Source organism: Diuraphis noxia, unplaced genomic scaffold (genome assembly GCF_037042655.1).
Source record: "Diuraphis noxia isolate RWA-SAM2 unplaced genomic scaffold, SU_Dnox_SAM2 contig0001, whole genome shotgun sequence".
NCBI classification, from domain to species: domain Eukaryota; kingdom Metazoa; phylum Arthropoda; class Insecta; order Hemiptera; family Aphididae; genus Diuraphis; species Diuraphis noxia.
The window spans coordinates 26,757,230-26,775,633 of NW_028301711.1; the positions used below are offsets into that span (position 1 = coordinate 26,757,230).

The following is an 18,404-nucleotide window of genomic DNA, read 5'->3' on the forward strand; positions in this document are numbered from 1 at the left end:
TACGAGTAATAATAATAGTATTAGATAATAATATTTTATTTTATTCTGCTTATTCGCAGAAAATATGTATATATTATTATAAAACAAAAATGTTATAGGACCATAATAGGGGTAATCATTATTTTGAGAAAAGAAAAACATATTATTTAATTTCCTTGTATACAGAGATAATATACTCTTACTAATTTAATGTTAGATTTTATAATTGATTGAAGTATGTTAGTAGTACTTACTAAATACCTACTGTAATTAATACAATTACATATGTTTATTGAAAATAGTTAGACTTCCATTATATTGTGTTATTTGTTAAGCTTTGATAAAAATGTATGATAATTTATTGTACATGAAAAAAGAAAATTAACTTATTTTTTACTAAGTTAAGTTACTTTTTTTCAAATTAACTTTTAACGAGTTAAATAAATAAGAAAACTAACTTTTAACTTTAAACTTAACTTACATTTTTCTGTATTAACTTAACTTAACGAGTTAAAATAATTAGTTAACTTGCCCAGCCTTGAGTATAATATTATACGGCAACCTATTCATTATAAGAATTTTAAAGCTATAAATATAAAATAATATTGGATCATTTGGATCAGCAGAAAAAATTGAGATTTATTGCTACAACTTGGATAGGCAGTGTACCTATATAACAATCCTTACTATACATTTTAGAAATTATCTTCACACTTTATAAGATTTTATTCAAATAGTAAAAGTATTATTCATAGATTATTAAAGAAAATTTATTATTTACTAGCTAATATTATAAAAATGATTAAATAAATGATACATTTATCTTAAATACAAATGTCCTTGTGTTACAAAATATGTAAAATTATGTGTGATGATGTAAAGGGTCATAAGTGTAATGTAGAGTTGCCATACATCCCGGTACACATGTTACTAGTTTATGACTAGGGCTTGGATTTATCATTTATATTTAAAATTGTAAATAAATATTTTTACTGTTTTGGGTAAGTGATACATTTTTAATTTTCATGAAATTAACTATATTTTATTTTACATATTTTGCCATAAGTACGCGTTTTTACATATTTCTCAATAGTTCCATTTTTACCTTCATATTTTGATATTTTGTTCATTTACGATTTATTAGTAATTATATACGGTTATATTTACAAAGACAGACAATTTTCCATGTTTCCAAAAGTGGAACTCATGGACTTCATAGAATTGGAAAAACTAGGTATTAGAGCTAAATTTTCTTTATTAGACAAGTTAATTGTTGAGGTAAGAAAAAATATTTTTAAAAGCTTCAACAAGTCACGTAAAAAAGCTGAACAAAATGTATCTAAATTTGAGTCTTCCATCAGAACTAACAACTATAAGTACTCAATAAAAGTAGTTTTTCTAAATGGTACATACATAATTTAATATACATACAATATACTTTTTTAAATCAATCATTCATAGATAATCCATTGTATATTTTTTTTAAAACAATACATAATATGTACCTATTAGTTAAATATATTTATCATTTTTTTGTTATAGTACTAAACAAACCAATTGCTTATTAGAAACAATCGGTTGATTGACACTTTTCACCGTGGTCCCAAAATAGTTCTATTAAGTGGCATATACTGTACCTATATAAAAATAAAAAATAGTATATTGGTTTGATCACTTAGAACAGAAGTAATTTGTCAGGTATATTTGTTAGGTACTTTTTAACGCCTTTTAGAAGTTTCCAGGTTTATGCTCAAGCTAAACAAGTTTTATACTGCGTATTTAAAGTCCAAATAACTGAATAATGTTATTTTTTTTTTTATAATTATTTAACATTGTAAATTTGTAATATGCAGCTAGTGTTGGGTAAATTACTTTTAAAAAGTAATTACCTATGTTCAATGTTGCTTTCGTCTTTTCAAATAGAAGAATAACTATGTTACTTTCTAGTTACAATAAAAAAATTTTATTTCCAATAAATTTATCGTCATTTTTACGAGCAATCTATTTATAAATATACTACAGTAAAAAAGTATAGCAAATAAAAATATGTACAAAATTAAATTCTACATTAGTAATATTGAACATGAATACATAAAACGGGCATACAGTGGTTGACTGATGGAACGACACTGAATACGAAATAAAAATAAAATCATAATAGCTGTTTAAAAATTATAACTTATAAGTTTTATAATTTATCAGTACATATTATAACACATCTATCAGAAAAATAATATTATAATTTTCTTATGTTTTATAAAAATATTTATGCATTAATAAAAGGACAAAGATTTTGTACCTAAAATGCATATTTTTAATTTGCATTAGAGAATATACAATCTATACAAAAGGTATAAGTATTATAAGAATATGTGCTACATGATAATTTAAAAAACATGAATAGGGTGAGGTAAGAAACCGGGCACCCATCATTTCCACGTTCATTGCACTTCCTTCTAGGCATATTATCAAAACCATAAAACATTAAAACGCTACCAGCCATTGCATTTTCTTTACTTGAAAATAATTTTCATGAAATTATGTACGTACGAGTGTACGACAACAGATTACTAGTATCCTAATTTACTACTCAACTACCCAACACTGGAGTACTGGAGACTGGACTAACATATACATAATATTTGAATTTCGATTGGAAAATAAATATAACAATTTGAATTAGGAGTATTAGCCATTAGGACAAGTTATCTTATCTTTTTGTTATTAAGCTGGAAGGTGTTACAATTGCGAATAGATTAGTGGGATTTTTACTTTTCTAAGTTGGCAGTTATAAACTATTTGTTGTGGAAATTTTATTTTTTAATCTCATCACTTTGGGAGACGTCGTCTGGACGGCTTAGATTTATGATCTAAGCTGCTGCTGGATTGTGTATCATCGCCGACGACCATCTGTTGTGCATAAGTGCATAACTGCTATGGTGTACACTGATAACGTGAATGGTGTTGTGATACTATTCCGCCGTGTGTGTTGTGTTCAAATAGCAACAAACAACAGTATATTATTATTAATATTATAATAATTTATACAATATTTGTATCCTAATGGCTAATAATGTTGGTTGGTTGGTTGTGAATGCGTCGTAGTCAATAGTTTTGAGTTACCTATAACGCGTCCGTGCGCGTCCGACTCAACTCAAGATACGTTTTTGTTTTGTCCGTGGGTGTGTGTGCGTCAGCGTGTGTGTATGTGTGTTTTTCTCGACCTGACGTTGTTTATCCATCGATCGGGCGGCGACAATCATTGCAATTTTAAGCGGCGACAGGCGTTCGCTCAACGACGTCGATTTCATTCTTCTATAGTATAAAATCTACACTGTTTGGTGTTACAGTCTATCAATTTTCATCACTCGTTCTTAGAAACACTTTGAACGTTCTGTTCAGCCCTGAAGTACATTAGTAAGGCAATATGGTTGCTTAGGTGGTTGCGAATAATTAAGATATTCAAGGTGGTGTCTGATTTTGACTTGTGCGATGTCAGTGGTGTGCCCTACATTATTGCATCTTGTAGGATCCCGTGTCATACGTGGTCCTAGCTGGAAATGGAACAAGCAGGTAATTTCAAATAAAATTGTTGCTAGTTTGCATGCAATTTAATTAAAATATTGTCATATGGTTGGGTGACAGAAACAACAAATGTTTATAATTAAACATTATTTATGTATTGTTTATTTTAGGATGGAGGAGAAGGTTTTTTAGGAACAGTTAGGAGTTTTGAGTCTCACGAAGAGGTTGTCGTTGTTTGGGATAATGGAATAGCGGCTAACTATAGATGTTCCGGTCAATATGATTTGCGTGTTTATGACAGTGGACCAACTGGTAAAATATTTTTAAAACATTTTAGATTTCAAATATTCATTATAAATGTTAATAGTTAAGTGTTTTTATTTAATTGTATTTGTATTCAGTCAAATTAAATTTACTTGGTAATAATTAATTTGATGTTGGTAAAAAAGTTGTAAATTGTATTAAATACAATGAGGACATATGTGTGAATTTAAAGTACTTAATTAATAATAATCATTTATTTATTTAATTGTAATTTTTAAATAATAAAGTAAAATTAATATAATTTAATTTAAAAAAAAAAACACTTGCTTTTAAATGAATAGTTAGTTATTTGAAGGTACTATAACAGTTTTTAGTTTTAGAAAAGTTATTTAATGATTCAGTTGGGTTTTGTTCCATTATTTTTTTTTTACTTGATTGTTATAGCTGCTATTTTAGAAATGAATACATTAGAAATAATTAAGGTTGTGAATTTATAATATAGTATTGTAAATTATAATTCATTATACCTATACACAGTGATACAGTAGAACCCCGATTTTCTGAAGTAATGGTTGGGCTTGGGAGAAAATAAATGAAAATCATGGTTAATCAAAACTTTTTATAATAATGAAATTTTTAAATATTAAATTAAATTATAATTAGAAATACATGCAATAATGTTATATTATATCTCTTAACTATAATATTATATATAACAAGTTAAAATATGAATTTATCAATCCTAGTTTTTTTTTTGGTTTGAAATAATTTTATTACTTCACTTCTTATTATTTTTAAAACCAATAATCCCACGTGAAGTCAAAATGTTCCTGCTTGCTGTTCCTTTGTTCAGGAGGTCATCAACTTCTTCCATTGCTTGGCTTGTCTATATATTTTCAAAACTTGTTATTATCGCTCTCAGAAAAAGAATCGGGCTGTTGTTAGCTACATCCTGGTTAATAATCAACACTTTTCTCTAGAGCAGAGGTATTCAAACTGTGCGTCGCGGCTCCCAGGGGTATTGCGAGAGTTTGCAAAGGGAGCCGCGTCAAAGCCACATCATACCTAGGTCCTGTATAATTATTATAAATATTATCTGCAATCATTATTGAAATGAAAACGACACACCTTACGATTCGAACATTTGAAATTTTATTTCTAGTACTAAAGTCACTGTTATTATCACCCATATAACATATCTCCCATATTGTATCCGTGTGTTGTTTCAATTTTTTCATAATAATTTGGGAGCCGTAAACATATTGTGAACACCCAAAGGAGCCGCGTGCTGAAAATGTTTGAATACCTCTGCTCTAGAGAAAAAACAATGCGTTTTCGTTTAGCACTCATTATTAAATTTTGTCGGAACTAATTTATAATAATCAATGTATGTTCAATAATGTTTACAATCATATTGTTATCGTCAAAAATATCATTAATACCTTTGTCAATATTGTATACATATTATCAATGATGATATTATGCAATATAAAATGTTTGATTATAATTAAATAATATACAATATCTATAGTACATACTTATTTTTAAATTTTTGGAAGGGAGAGCATGGTTAATCACAGATAATCAAGATAAGGTTAATCAAGGTTCTAATTTATTATCTAAAATAAAAATTATTTTTTAGATAGCATGATAGGCCTATTTTAAATCAAGCTTATTAATACTTATTTTAAAATATTATAATATAAATGTTTAATTTTTTATTTATTTTTAACACTATGTTTAGGTGTGATAAATCAAATTAAATAACTGTATATCTTATTTTATAGCTAGATTACTCTTTCAGTATCTTTTGAATTTAATAGTTCTGATTAAATGTTTTAATTCATAAATTAAAATACTAAAATAATATCTATAGTTTCTTTAATTGTCTAAGTATGATTAACACTTGTTCATCACTCCCAAAGTAATTTTTAGTCATTTAACTAAATTTTTATTGTTTGTTTAAATATCCAATTTTATTCATATTTGAACTCATAATATCATTAAAAAATACCTCTTATTTAATTTGAATAATTTAGGTAGAAAATGAAGTACATTTTAGGCTATTATTATTAATGTATAAAAATATCTTGGTCGTTGATATATATATATATTTAAAAACCCAATTTTGAAGAAAAAATGTTTGTTTCATTATTTTTTTGCATCAAAAATATTTAGAGTTTAAATTTCTTTTTTTCATAGGACACTCCAAGCATGAAGGGGTTGTGTGTAATGCGTGTAAACAGACACCTATCATCGGACATCGTTGGAAATGCATGAGCTGTCCAGGCAATGAAGTTGCAAGTGATAGTTCTGTCGATTTGTGTTTTATGTGTTATCATAGTGACAAACACAATGTTCGACATAGGTTTATATTGATTCAACAACCTGTACCAAGAGAATTACTAAAAGACCCCCGTGGTCTAGGTGAAAATCCAATTATATTAGATCAAAGAAAAAAATCTAAGAAAATAACATTGCGTGGTATTTTCCCTGGTTCACGCGTTGTACGTGGTGTTGACTGGCAATGGGATGATCAGGATGGAGGATCTGTTAATCAGAGAGGTTTGAATAATGCTGTCTCGCCGACAAACGTTAAACGTGGAAAAGTGTGTGAAATTCAAGACTGGTCTGCTACGACAGGCAGTGTTCGTTCAGCCGCTTATGTCCAATGGGATGTAAATGGTAACACAGCTGGGTGTGTCAAAAATTTGTACCGGGTCGGATTTGAAGGAATGGTTTGTAATTTTTTAGTTAATGAAATAATATAAAATTGTATTTTTTTTTTTTGTAAATAATATTTTAATGTGTGTTAACATTTCACAATTTTTTGCCTTAGTCTGACTTGAAATGTGTGTCTCCATCTAAAGGATTTACAACCGTGTACAGAGACCACCTGCCATTGTTAGGCCAACATCAGCACCAACAGTGGAATGACCAGCATAACCAAGGAGTACTAAGTTTAAATCATTTACATAACCAACTACAATACCAACAGCTAGAGATTGGTGATCGGGTAAGAATATTTTTTTCACATTTCGTTTTTTTTTGTATTTTATTGTTGGTAATGTGTAATATAATCTGCAATATAAAAAATATTTAAAATAAATTGTATTTATTAGGTAAGAGTTGATCTGGAATTAGATGTTGTAAGAGCTATGCAACAAGATCATGGAGGTTGGACAGAAGGCATGTATGAAGAATGTTTGGGAGGCGGAGTTAGAGAAAGTGCTTCTATTGGATCGGTGGTTGGTATTGATGAAGATCATGACATTGTTGTTCTGTATCCAAGTGGCAATAGGTGGACATTTAATGCAGCTGTACTTACAAAAGTTGGTGGACTTAGTGATAATCCAGTGGCAGGTAGTTCTAATTCAGCTGCAAGTTCATCACATGATGCATATGTTATCAAAGTAGGATCAACTGTAAGGATTTCTAACGATTTGGAATTTGTGCGCCGATTGCAAAAAGGTCATGGCGAATGGGCTGATGCCATGTCTATGGTATGATGTTTAAATGTGCTTTAATACTCTGCTGCATATATTATCTTATTATAATATTAATTTACATTTAATATAATACAAAATAATTATTTTATTTTCTAGACTTTGGGTGAAATTGGTTACGTGCAACAAGTTTATGATGATGGTGATCTCAAGATAGTTGTATGCAACACATCGTGGACATATAACCCACGAGCAGTTACTCTACTAAATACACATAATAATGGAATCATGGGATCAGTCAGTGAAGGTTTGTGTGTGTGTACATGTATAAAATTGATGATAGAGTTTTTGAATTAAAGATGTATGGTACATAATCAAATTATCAAAATGAAACCATAAAAATAATACATGAATAGTATATTAAAATATGGGTGTTTCATTATATTAACTGCACAATTATTTTGCAACGATATTCTATCCAGTGCCATAGCCTAACTTAGTGGCGACTAAAACTGTGCAGCCGCTTCATTGTATATTCAGTAGAACCTCATTAATCCAGACCCCAGTAGTCCGGACTTTGCTTAATCTAAACAGTTGTATAATATTACGAAAAATATGCAGTATATGCCGTAGACTAAAATAAACATATTAGGTATCACATTTTTACACAAGAAGAGATTTCTGAAATCCTCATCGCTGCAGAAAACTCTGAAACAGATGAATATATGAACAAGATGAAGTAGACGATAGTATCAAGTTTAAGCTAAACTTGGTGAAATTAAAGACCATCCAAATATTGTTCTTTAATAAGTTGAAGTTATCAACTATAAAAACATATCTGCATGTTACAAACATTGAGGCATCTACGGAAATTATTAATACGAGAAATAATGCGAAAGAAAGACAACAAAAGACTAGCAGTTTTTTCAAACCAGTTAATGAAAGTGTGCCTAATTATACAGGGTATCCCACAGAGATTTGACAAATGAAATAACTTTTGTTCTAATCAATATTTTAAAAAAATTTCTTTTAAATATAATTCATAGACACTTGCGCTACATTTTTAGAATACATTTTTTATTTTTTAATACTGAAAATAAAAAACTTAAAAATTGATAAAATTTTTTTTCGAAATATTCAATATAGCCAATTTGTAAATTCGATTTTTAGAAAAATGTATATGGTAAAAACACTTATTTAAGTCAAATGGCTGATTTTTTACAATTTTTTTAAATATCAATATTTTTGCTAAGTAAATTATAGTTAATTATAGTAATTTATAGTTTATACATCACATATTATTAAAATAAATGCAATAAAAAAAATAATTATATTTTAACATGCACCTATTTAAAAATTTTCTTATGAAATATTTTTAAAAAACTTTATATTATTTGAAATTAAAATGTTTTTAACATAAACTAGATCGTAATTTACTTAACGAAAATATTGATATTTAAAAAAATTGTAAAAAATCAGTCATTTGACTTAAATAAGTGTTTTTACCATATAAATTTTTCTAAAAATCAGATTTACAAATTTGCTATATTGAATTTTTCGAAAAAAATTTTTATCAATTTTTAAGTTTTTTATTTTCAGTATTAAAAAATAAAAAATAAAAAATGTAGCGCAAGTGTCTATGGCTTATATTTAAAAGAAATTTTTTAAAAATATTGATTAGAGCAAAAGTTATTTCATTTGTCAGAATGTCAGATCTCTTTGGGACACCTGTATAATAATTCTATCTATTATTATTATATACATTACATTGATATGTAATGTTTTTGCTGGATCTAATGTTATGTTGCAATTATTAGTTTAATTTAATATTAATATATCAATAATAGGGACATGTTTCTTGGTTATTTTGTTTAATCTTGACTTTCATTAAATCAAACAACCCTATTAGTCCGGATTAATAAGGTTCTACTGTACCTTAAAGTTTTCCACCAGATGGAGGGGGGGGGGGGAGAATTAAGACTTTGAGATGGCGAGAGGATTGAGCTCTCTAGATAGATAGAGCATAATACTCATATTCCACTGGGTTGAATAAAAAATTAATGGTTAATTTAATTTTTAATAGTTAAATAAAATTTAATGTTCATGTGACCCAGCATCAATTTGTACATAAATTGCGAACTGGAAATGGACCATCGTAAACTAATTTACTCACCCCCCAGTCAAGCTTATCTTCAAGAGATTATAATGCGTAAAAGTTTTTTAAATTTAAATATAATTTATTAATTAATTGATTTAAAAAAATAATAAAAAATAAAAATAATCATATTATATGTAAATATATAAATATATAATGATATATTATATTATAAATAATTTTTTTCTAGTTTTCTTAACCATTAACTGTACATAATTTGTATATATTTGTATTTGTATATAATTGTCTTATATAATATATTAACAAATTTTATGATAAACTATTTGATCCCCGTGCACTTCTTTGCCCGTTAAAAGTACAGACCATATGATACAAAAGGTTTGTTTAATTTGTAGTTTATACCCGACTAGTCATAATCAAAACTTACTGTGATAAATTCTTGTGGATTTACCCTATCTTAATCTCCATAAAAGATCTTTAACATAGTCATTTAAAATACAGGACTAAAAATTATATTTAATCATAATATTTTATAGCATTTTTAACTTTGTAATGGTGATTCAGTTTTTAAAATTGGTACCTAATAACATATTGTTAAGTTTTTATTCATCTATACTAAATTGTATAACCAAAGCAACCATATACTAAACAAAAATATATTTAATGTTATTATTATTATATTTATTGTTTCCATAAAAAATCTTAAATTTTCAATAAAGAAATTAAGAGGCACTTATCAAGATAAAATATAGCTATAGCCTATAGAATCATGTGATTGTGTAGCTTTCTGTTAGTAAAAAAATCTATTTAATAGTTCCAGAGATTAAACTGATCAAATGAACAAATTTCCTTTTTTATATTACCCTTTGATCCCTGCATGGGTTGAATTTTGAAAAATCCTTTGTGGGTTTTTGCATTATAAATGAACTTAATGACACAATTTCATACCCATATCTTCAGTGTTTCCAGCTAGGCGATGATGGATTACATAGGACAATCATTATGTATTCATAGATTTACCTCTTTAAATCATTTTAACTTCTGTAGGGGTTGGATTCTGAAAAATCCTTTTATAGTGGATGTCCAAATCATTAAACAAAACTACTGTCCAAATTTCATACTCATAGCTTCTTCGGCTCCGACTAGGCGATAATGAATCACTCAAAGTAATTTGATATTTATAGATAGATATAGGTATAAAAAATTGTTGATGTGGGAGATAATATGTAACATATTAAAATTACCAATTTTCATTACTTTGATGCTTGTCAGGTTAAATTTGGGTTAGTGGATATTTAATTTCAAACCAATTTTTCCATATTGATGGATCACTAAATAGTATTGATTATTTATTTAGGAACTTAACATTTATTTTGAATAATTTTGATTAGTTATTAAATAATATTTTATATCAAACTAAATAAATTTGCTTTCCTTATGATTTTAAGTAGCACCATTTTTATTTTAAAATTAAAAATTCTAACTCAAAATTTAACTTTTTAATATTATTCATATGTTATTTAATATTTCAATTAGTGATTCGAGATGAAACTCAAAATGATAAACGACTAAGATTATTTCGTGAGAGGGAAGTATTAGGACGTGAGCTGGTGATGTCAGCAGCTAATGGTGATGTCCAAAACTGTCGTAAGGTTTTGGAAAAGGAAAGACTAAGGAAATTATGTCTAATGAAGCTACAGTCAACTGAAGAGCCAATGACACTCAGCTATGCTCTTACACCAAGACTAGCTGCCTTGTCCGGTAATTACACTCCTCCACCCACAGATGACGAGTTGATATTTACAAACTTTGTGAGTAGTGGGCACACATCTCTGCAGGCCGCTGCTCAAAATGGTCATATCAATGTTTGTCGAGCATTAATCGGAGAGTTTGGTGCTAATGTTGAATTTCAGGTACGAGAGTTATTTTATTGTTAATTCATTTTAGCAACTATGAAATATTCCTCAAAAACTTGTAACATAGTGTATTTGAATATTTGTAGGATAGAGATGGTGATCGTGCTATTCATCATGCTGCGTTTGGTAACCAGCCTCAAGTGGTGCATATGCTGTGTGTTGTTTATGATGCTGATATAAATGCACGTAATAAACGAGGACAGACTCCTCTGCATATCGCTGTTAACCGTGGGTATGCTGATGTATGTCGCATTCTGTTACGCCTCAACTGCTTGCCAAACCTACAGGTTGTTATTGATTAATTTTAATATTAAACAAATCTGTTTATATTATTTTTTGTTTCAGTAACTAAAATGATTATTATCAGGGCTTTAGAATTTAATGGTACTAAAATTAACTGAAATATACACTTTAATATGACTTTAAAAATCTTAAAATAAGCAGTATAATATGTTCTAAAAATCTGGAAAATAGCAAAAATTTAAATTTATTCTATTGAAAATTAAATAAAAATGTGTACAAATGTATGACAGAATATTCTGGGCTGAAATATATAAGTACTACAAATACAAACGATAAGGAATTATAATTACTTACAGTTCGACAAATCAATTCGCCAGACTATTTTAAAATAAATTTTAATATAATTAAAAATGTGGGTACTTATTACTTTAACTATAGATTCAAATAAAAAAATATAATTAAAATAAATGACTAACTATTTATGTTTTTAAAATCACATACTATAAAATAGATCATGAAAATACAAAATAAAACTTTATATTATGCAAATTATCAAAAAATAGCGCTAGAAATTGAAAAATTGTACTATAAATCTAAAATACTTCAAATATACATAAAATAACATAATACAATTTTATATTTGGAGTCCCTCGTGCATAAAACAAATTTATAGCTCACTTTGCTATTTTTATCTGTGTCCTATAATAATTAACAAGTGCTATAAAATCCAATTTTATACAAGATCAACACTTTGTATGGAATTTGCACTAATTACTTATCCCCAATATGTTATAGTTTTACGTCAAAGGGTAACCAAAAAAAGATAATATTATTTTTATTATTAATTTTGTTATTATTATTATTATTATCGTCATTCATCATGTATATTTTGTTTGACACTTAAATTATAGGTTTTGACTTAAGTTTATAAATTGATAGGTTGATTTTTAAGATTAATAAAAAAATATTCAAATTTTCTGTATTCAAAATATTGTTGCTATATATTCTCAACATTGTGGGTATTAAGTTAAAAATGTTATTTCATATCACTTATAATCAAATTTAAATTGATGAATTTATTATGTACCCAAAGTTGTCCATAGAAAATTATTTAATAATGATTAATTTTTTCCATTAAAACAGGTCTAGACACACTAGGAATGCACCATATAACATCTACAAACAAAGATTTTTGGTTGATTAAAAATTACATTGGTCATTAATTTATTAATTGCAAATTACAATATAAACACTGTTACGGTATAAAATATAAAATATTTTAGCCATGCAGATCAACCGCAATATACAAAGTATATTATAAAAATAACAATAAATTGTTACATATCACGATTATTTAATATATATTGGATATCACCTTGAATAAAATTAAAAACCCTAATCGTATGGTATCTTTGTCTATTCACGGCTGTATTTATATCAGTAATAAAATGCAACAGTTTCTCAAAATTTCATAATTTTGGCCATATTCAAGGAAATAAATTAACAAAGAAATAATTTTCATGTGATATTGTGAGGGATAATCAAAAAGTAAGATGCAACAGGACCTAAAATTGTGTGCAGTAGCACACACTATGTGCAGTAGCAAATATAAATTGTGCAGTAGCAAATTTAAAAGTGTGCAGTACTTTTTTTTGGCTTTTATAAATTTAGTCCTATATAAACCTAGTCATATAGCCATAAGGTATCAAGGACTTTTATAGATTTTCTTAGATTGCAACTTATTAAAACTAATAATAAACGGCAAAAACAATTATGCAACGAAGTGCAGTGGCATACTTAAATATTTTCAATGGTGAGTGGGGGTATATTAAAAATGATACGTATATATATTTATCAAAATTTGTTGTTTAACGATTTTTAACCATTTTAATAATATAGTTATTTGTATATTTAAAAAGTTAAAAAAGGGACTGACCCCCCCCCCCCCCCCCCGTGTGTACGCTACTGACGAAGTAATATTATGTAGTATATTCATTATCTTAAAATATTTTGATGTGGTATTAGGTGTGCAGTAGCAAAATATCTTAATTTTAGGCCCTGAGATGCAAAGTTTAGTTGCAAAATATTTGACAAAATACAATTTACCTTTTGCCCTGGTATTTATTTGTTAAGCCCAATTTATTAAAAAAAATTTTTCTCAGGTGATACATTTCCATTTCATTGTATGACAACTATATACTTCTTTTTCTAAAATTTGTCAGTATACAATTTAGCATAAATAATTACCTAAGTTCCATGTAAATATAGAAAATATTCTTGATGTTGTGTTGGCCATTAAGAACAGACCATAAATCTTGTTGTACCATCCTTTTTATTGTATATATATATATAATAATGGAAAAATTATAAATCATTATTGTATATTAGGTTTAAATCAAGATAACAATATAATATTTTAATGAATAGTGTTTATAACTGTTTTGCTAAAAGGATAACGAGGGTGACGCACCACTACACGATGCCATATCTCGGAGACGCGATGACCTTGTAGCTATGTTGTTGGAAGGAGGAAGTGGAAGCATTGTCACTAGTAATGTACCTTCAAGTGCTGTGGCTGCCAGTGTTTTGAATGGATGTGAACGTGCCTATGACCGCTCATTTTCTAAATCAGCGACTACAGGTCAGGCTATGACGAGTTCTACCTTGATGAATAGTTCAAACACAGCAACGTCCAGTATAGTTGTCAATGCTTCTTTAGCACCTAAAGATAACAATGTTGCAAATACTGTTACAACCAAAGTGGAAAATGAAAAAAGTACATTGTCAATAATGAGTGGTCAAGAAAATAGTGTTGCTGGTTGTTCTGCTGCCACAGCATGTTCTTCCTCTGAGGAACCTTCAAAATCTACAGAAACAAGTGAAAGTGGTGTCACAACTCCTGATACAGAACCAGGATTTCCAGCTATTGGATCACCACCCGCTGATCTTATGGTGGTTAATACTAATGGTTTCAATCCACTGCAGCATGCAGCACTACGTGGCAATCCTGGGTGAGTGATAAATACTAAATTTTAATATACATCTCCTACTTATCTAAACATATACTGTTAACTACTATAGTAAGAATTTAGATTAGGATGAGTAAAAGCCTAAAAAACTGAATTTAATTTATGTTTACCTATGAATTCTGTACATTTTGCAATATGGCAGTAGTTAAATTCCTGTATAGTACCCCAGGTAGTTCTTATTTAATTAATGCAATTTAGTCTGATAATTTTTAGAAATGAAGGATATTTTAGTGCATAATATTCAGGTTAAACGCAAGCTTATAAATTAAAAGTTTAAATGTAGAAAAATTGATTACATGTTTTTAATTTGAAAATTAAATTTATCATACTAACAAAAAATATTGATTGCTTTTAAAGTTGTTGATAAAATAATTACTATAAATTGGTCATTTTTACTATGCATAATGTCTACTATTCAGACTTAAGGTAATGAACAAAATATTATGCTGTTCAAACATTTCAAAATAATGGTTTTTTTTTAATTATTATTATTAGCATTGTAAATTATATATAAAACAGGTAAATTATGATTTAAATAATTAATTAGTATTAATTTTAAATTACACTAGTATCATAAGTATATTATACTTACTATTAAGCATCCCCTCACCAACTAATTTTGGTATACGTTTGATGAGTATATATTATATATGAATAGGATTAGGAGTGAATAAGATGGTAGGAAGAGCATATAAACAATTACAGTTTGACTGTGACAGATTATAGATTGTAAGACCACTATTGAATTGGCTTCCAATTTTGGATAAATTTGAAGTCGACCCTTGAATTGGCTCCTGAAATTGTAAACTATTATTATTTAACAAGGGGTTCTCATATTATGTGTTTATTTTTAAAACTTCAACCTAACCTAGCCTGGAAATTTGCACTCAAATATAGTCTAACGCTTGATACCTATACTATTATATACATAAATATATATTATATTGAATTTAGTCTTATCGTTTTAACCGTCGTAGTCTACTACAATAATAGATTATCATTGATCTATTATGTTATATTATGATCTATATATTAGCTAATAAGTATAGACCTCGAAAAATAGTGGATTATACTAATTTATTTTACTAACTAATGAAAAATAAAAACGAAGCACAGAGTTTATATTGTCCGTGTTTTAATTTTTAATTTATATTATATATATTTCATAACGATGTGCTCAGATATTATAATATCTTTTGTGTTTTAATTTTTAAATTATTGTTGTGTTATTATTTCTCTTTTCTTGTGAAATCTTTATATCATATTTACTAAATAACCTAAAATAGATTTATAACTTTCAATGTAATGAAGTAAAATATACGAATACGATATCGTAAACCATGTGTTAAAATTAAGAATTATGCTAAATTTATTTGGTTATCTTAAGTGTAGCTGACGTCAACTATTCTATTATTTCTTCAAATTATAAACAACATTTTGGTAACCGATATATTTTTGAAAATAAAACTTTAGGAAGCCAATTTAAATGTGCTGGATTGTAAAATACCTAGTTGCCGTGACTCGTGATATTATATGTTAGTCGTGTGTGTTTTGCTTTTGCTGACGGTGGCATGGTGCACATACAATGCGATCGTGCTTCATCACTGCGGGATTGTTAGGGTTGGGATAGTGGGAGTGAGGACCAAGGACCAGCGGTGGTGAAGAAACGAGACAAAACTGTATAAAAGACTCTTGGATATTGCATGCTGATTGTTACAGTAACGGACGGAAGCGCCGACTCCAATCACTCCCTTTTGAAGTAGTCGATCAGCTGAATGTTTTTACACGAAATAATTATACGAGTAATTGCCGCATCAAGATGGATTACGTTCTGGATGCACCGTTGGCGGCGACTGATAGGTAACAGCCGTGATCGCAGCGACTACGAGCCTACGCGAACTCATGAAAAATTAATTTTTACGCATTTAATGTTTGAAGTTTCGAAAATTTCTATTTAACACCGCAGTATGCCGAGAGTTTAACGCATATATTAAGTTGTAAAAATATGTTTCCGTTTCATGTCATTTAAAACTATTATTATGGTCCTTATACGACTAAAGTTTTTTACTTTAGCTACGACTTATGAACACGTATTTGCGCATATTGCTTATTATTACTATTGGTTTAGAATGCTAGTCAAGTTTGAAATGAAAAAAAAAGTAATTTTTATGAGTGGTGCGCGACGATACAAAAATGTAACTATTATTTTTTATCTTTTCTATCAAGTCACGGGATTTTGTAGCGCCTGAGAATAAATAATACTGCAGGTTATTTAACGTGTCCGAGTTAGATTTGCGTGAATCCTAGCTACAGCGCGCGTCAAGATAAAGTTTAATGTTAGCTCCGTTTTGTGCATTCAAAAAGATTGTATATTCATAAAAAACTACCACTAAATACTACTATATGTGTATATATTAGTGGTGGTACAACAATATTTCATACATATCTATATTCTATAATCCAAAAATACATATAACCGTGATTGATATAATGATATAAATTACAATACATTAAAATTAAATGTTGGTACATAGAATTGTTTTTATAAAATATTACATGTTTTTACTATTAAATATAATCAAAGTATCTAATATTCGTTAATTTATATATTTTTAAAAAGTACATAACATATTAAATTAAAGGGTTAGAATTACAATACAAAAATTTGACTTAACCTTAAATAACCAATGCACGTTATTTGATGAGAGATGATTTTTGATAGAAATTGTAGTTTTTCGCGTGCTGGCTACAGCTGGTTGAAGGGGACCAAATGTGATTGTGGAAGTAACGGCAACAGCATCATAATCATAACCCCAGAAAATCATGTGTGAGGGTCAGGATGACCGAGAACGGAGTGATTCTTATAAAAACTTATTATTTATCTTTGCATGCTGCCGCTACTGCACACAATTCAATTAATAAATGTGTATTTGGCCCAGATCCAACCAGCTACAGCTACACGCGTTTCTTAGAAGTAGTAGTAGCAGTTTGGTATCTCGATGTTGACAACGATTACTTCCATAAAGATGCTGCAAATGTACCTCTTTAATGACGAACGTGTTTCTAATGTACCTAACTAATTAAAATGGACATAATGTAATGACCATTAAAGCAATAATAATAATATTAATAATAATGATGTAGATGCACGTATAATAATATTATCATGAAAATGAAAAAAGTACAATCATTTAAGTCCTAAGTAATAACCACCGTTGTTGTCGTCATAAGCGATCTATTTATATAACAATATAGCTACCTACTAACTATACTATTACTGTCGTCGTAATATCCGTGCCAACAATTTATTTACGTATTATAATGCAAAAGACACTCTATATCAACGATGTACATATTTTTAGTAATAAACCATCACCAAGTTTTCGACACATTTCATACTTAAAACTACTTATAGGTACGACTTATAAGTAATATAATTATTATATTGTATAATACGGACATTACGACGATTACAACAATATTCAGACCATTATAATGCAGATTCGATGGATTAACCTCTGTGTTGCCCCCTCGTACGCATTTAGTGGCGGTGTTCCATCATCACGGGATTGTGCATATGCGAAAAAAAAACGAAACAATTGAATGGACGACGTTTCGTCTTAAGTTAGCGTGCGCATTTTATTACTGTAAAAGTTTATTATAGACCGAGTGCTCACCATAATATAGTGCTTACACATATATTATTATCTAAACTTCGACTATTATTTTAATGTGCACTGTCGTCGCGACGGCCGGCCGCGGACTGAACGGACGACGGCGGGACCTCTGGCAGCAGCAGCCAAGCAGCAGCAGCTCGGCGGCGGTGGCGGTACGCTAACCAGCTTGCTAGCGTTATGCGCGGGTGGACGGGGGGTGGGTGTAACTG

General features: G+C 28.6%; 1 protein-coding gene across 2 annotated transcripts in view; it reads left to right on the top strand.

Annotated features, from left to right (window-relative positions):
• The first annotated feature begins 2,829 nt into the window (after positions 1 to 2,829).
• mib1 (E3 ubiquitin-protein ligase mind bomb 1) overlaps positions 2,830 to 18,404 on the top strand; it is a 48,848-nt gene continuing 33,273 nt past the window's right edge. The window contains exons 1-10 of one of the 2 annotated variants that reach the window (XM_015508345.2): positions 2,830 to 3,552; positions 3,675 to 3,816; positions 5,971 to 6,506; positions 6,608 to 6,784; positions 6,891 to 7,271; positions 7,374 to 7,521; positions 10,867 to 11,243; positions 11,333 to 11,533; positions 13,941 to 14,130; positions 14,209 to 14,500. In XM_015508345.2, the coding sequence (XP_015363831.2) occupies positions 3,472 to 3,552; positions 3,675 to 3,816; positions 5,971 to 6,506; positions 6,608 to 6,784; positions 6,891 to 7,271; positions 7,374 to 7,521; positions 10,867 to 11,243; positions 11,333 to 11,533; positions 13,941 to 14,130; positions 14,209 to 14,500 (2,525 nt within the window). In that variant the 5' untranslated portion in view covers positions 2,830 to 3,471. Of the gene's footprint in view, positions 3,553 to 3,674; positions 3,817 to 5,970; positions 6,507 to 6,607; positions 6,785 to 6,890; positions 7,272 to 7,373; positions 7,522 to 10,866; positions 11,244 to 11,332; positions 11,534 to 13,940; positions 14,501 to 18,404 lie in introns of both variants that reach the window. The other variant, XM_015508344.2, reaches the window with a different exon arrangement.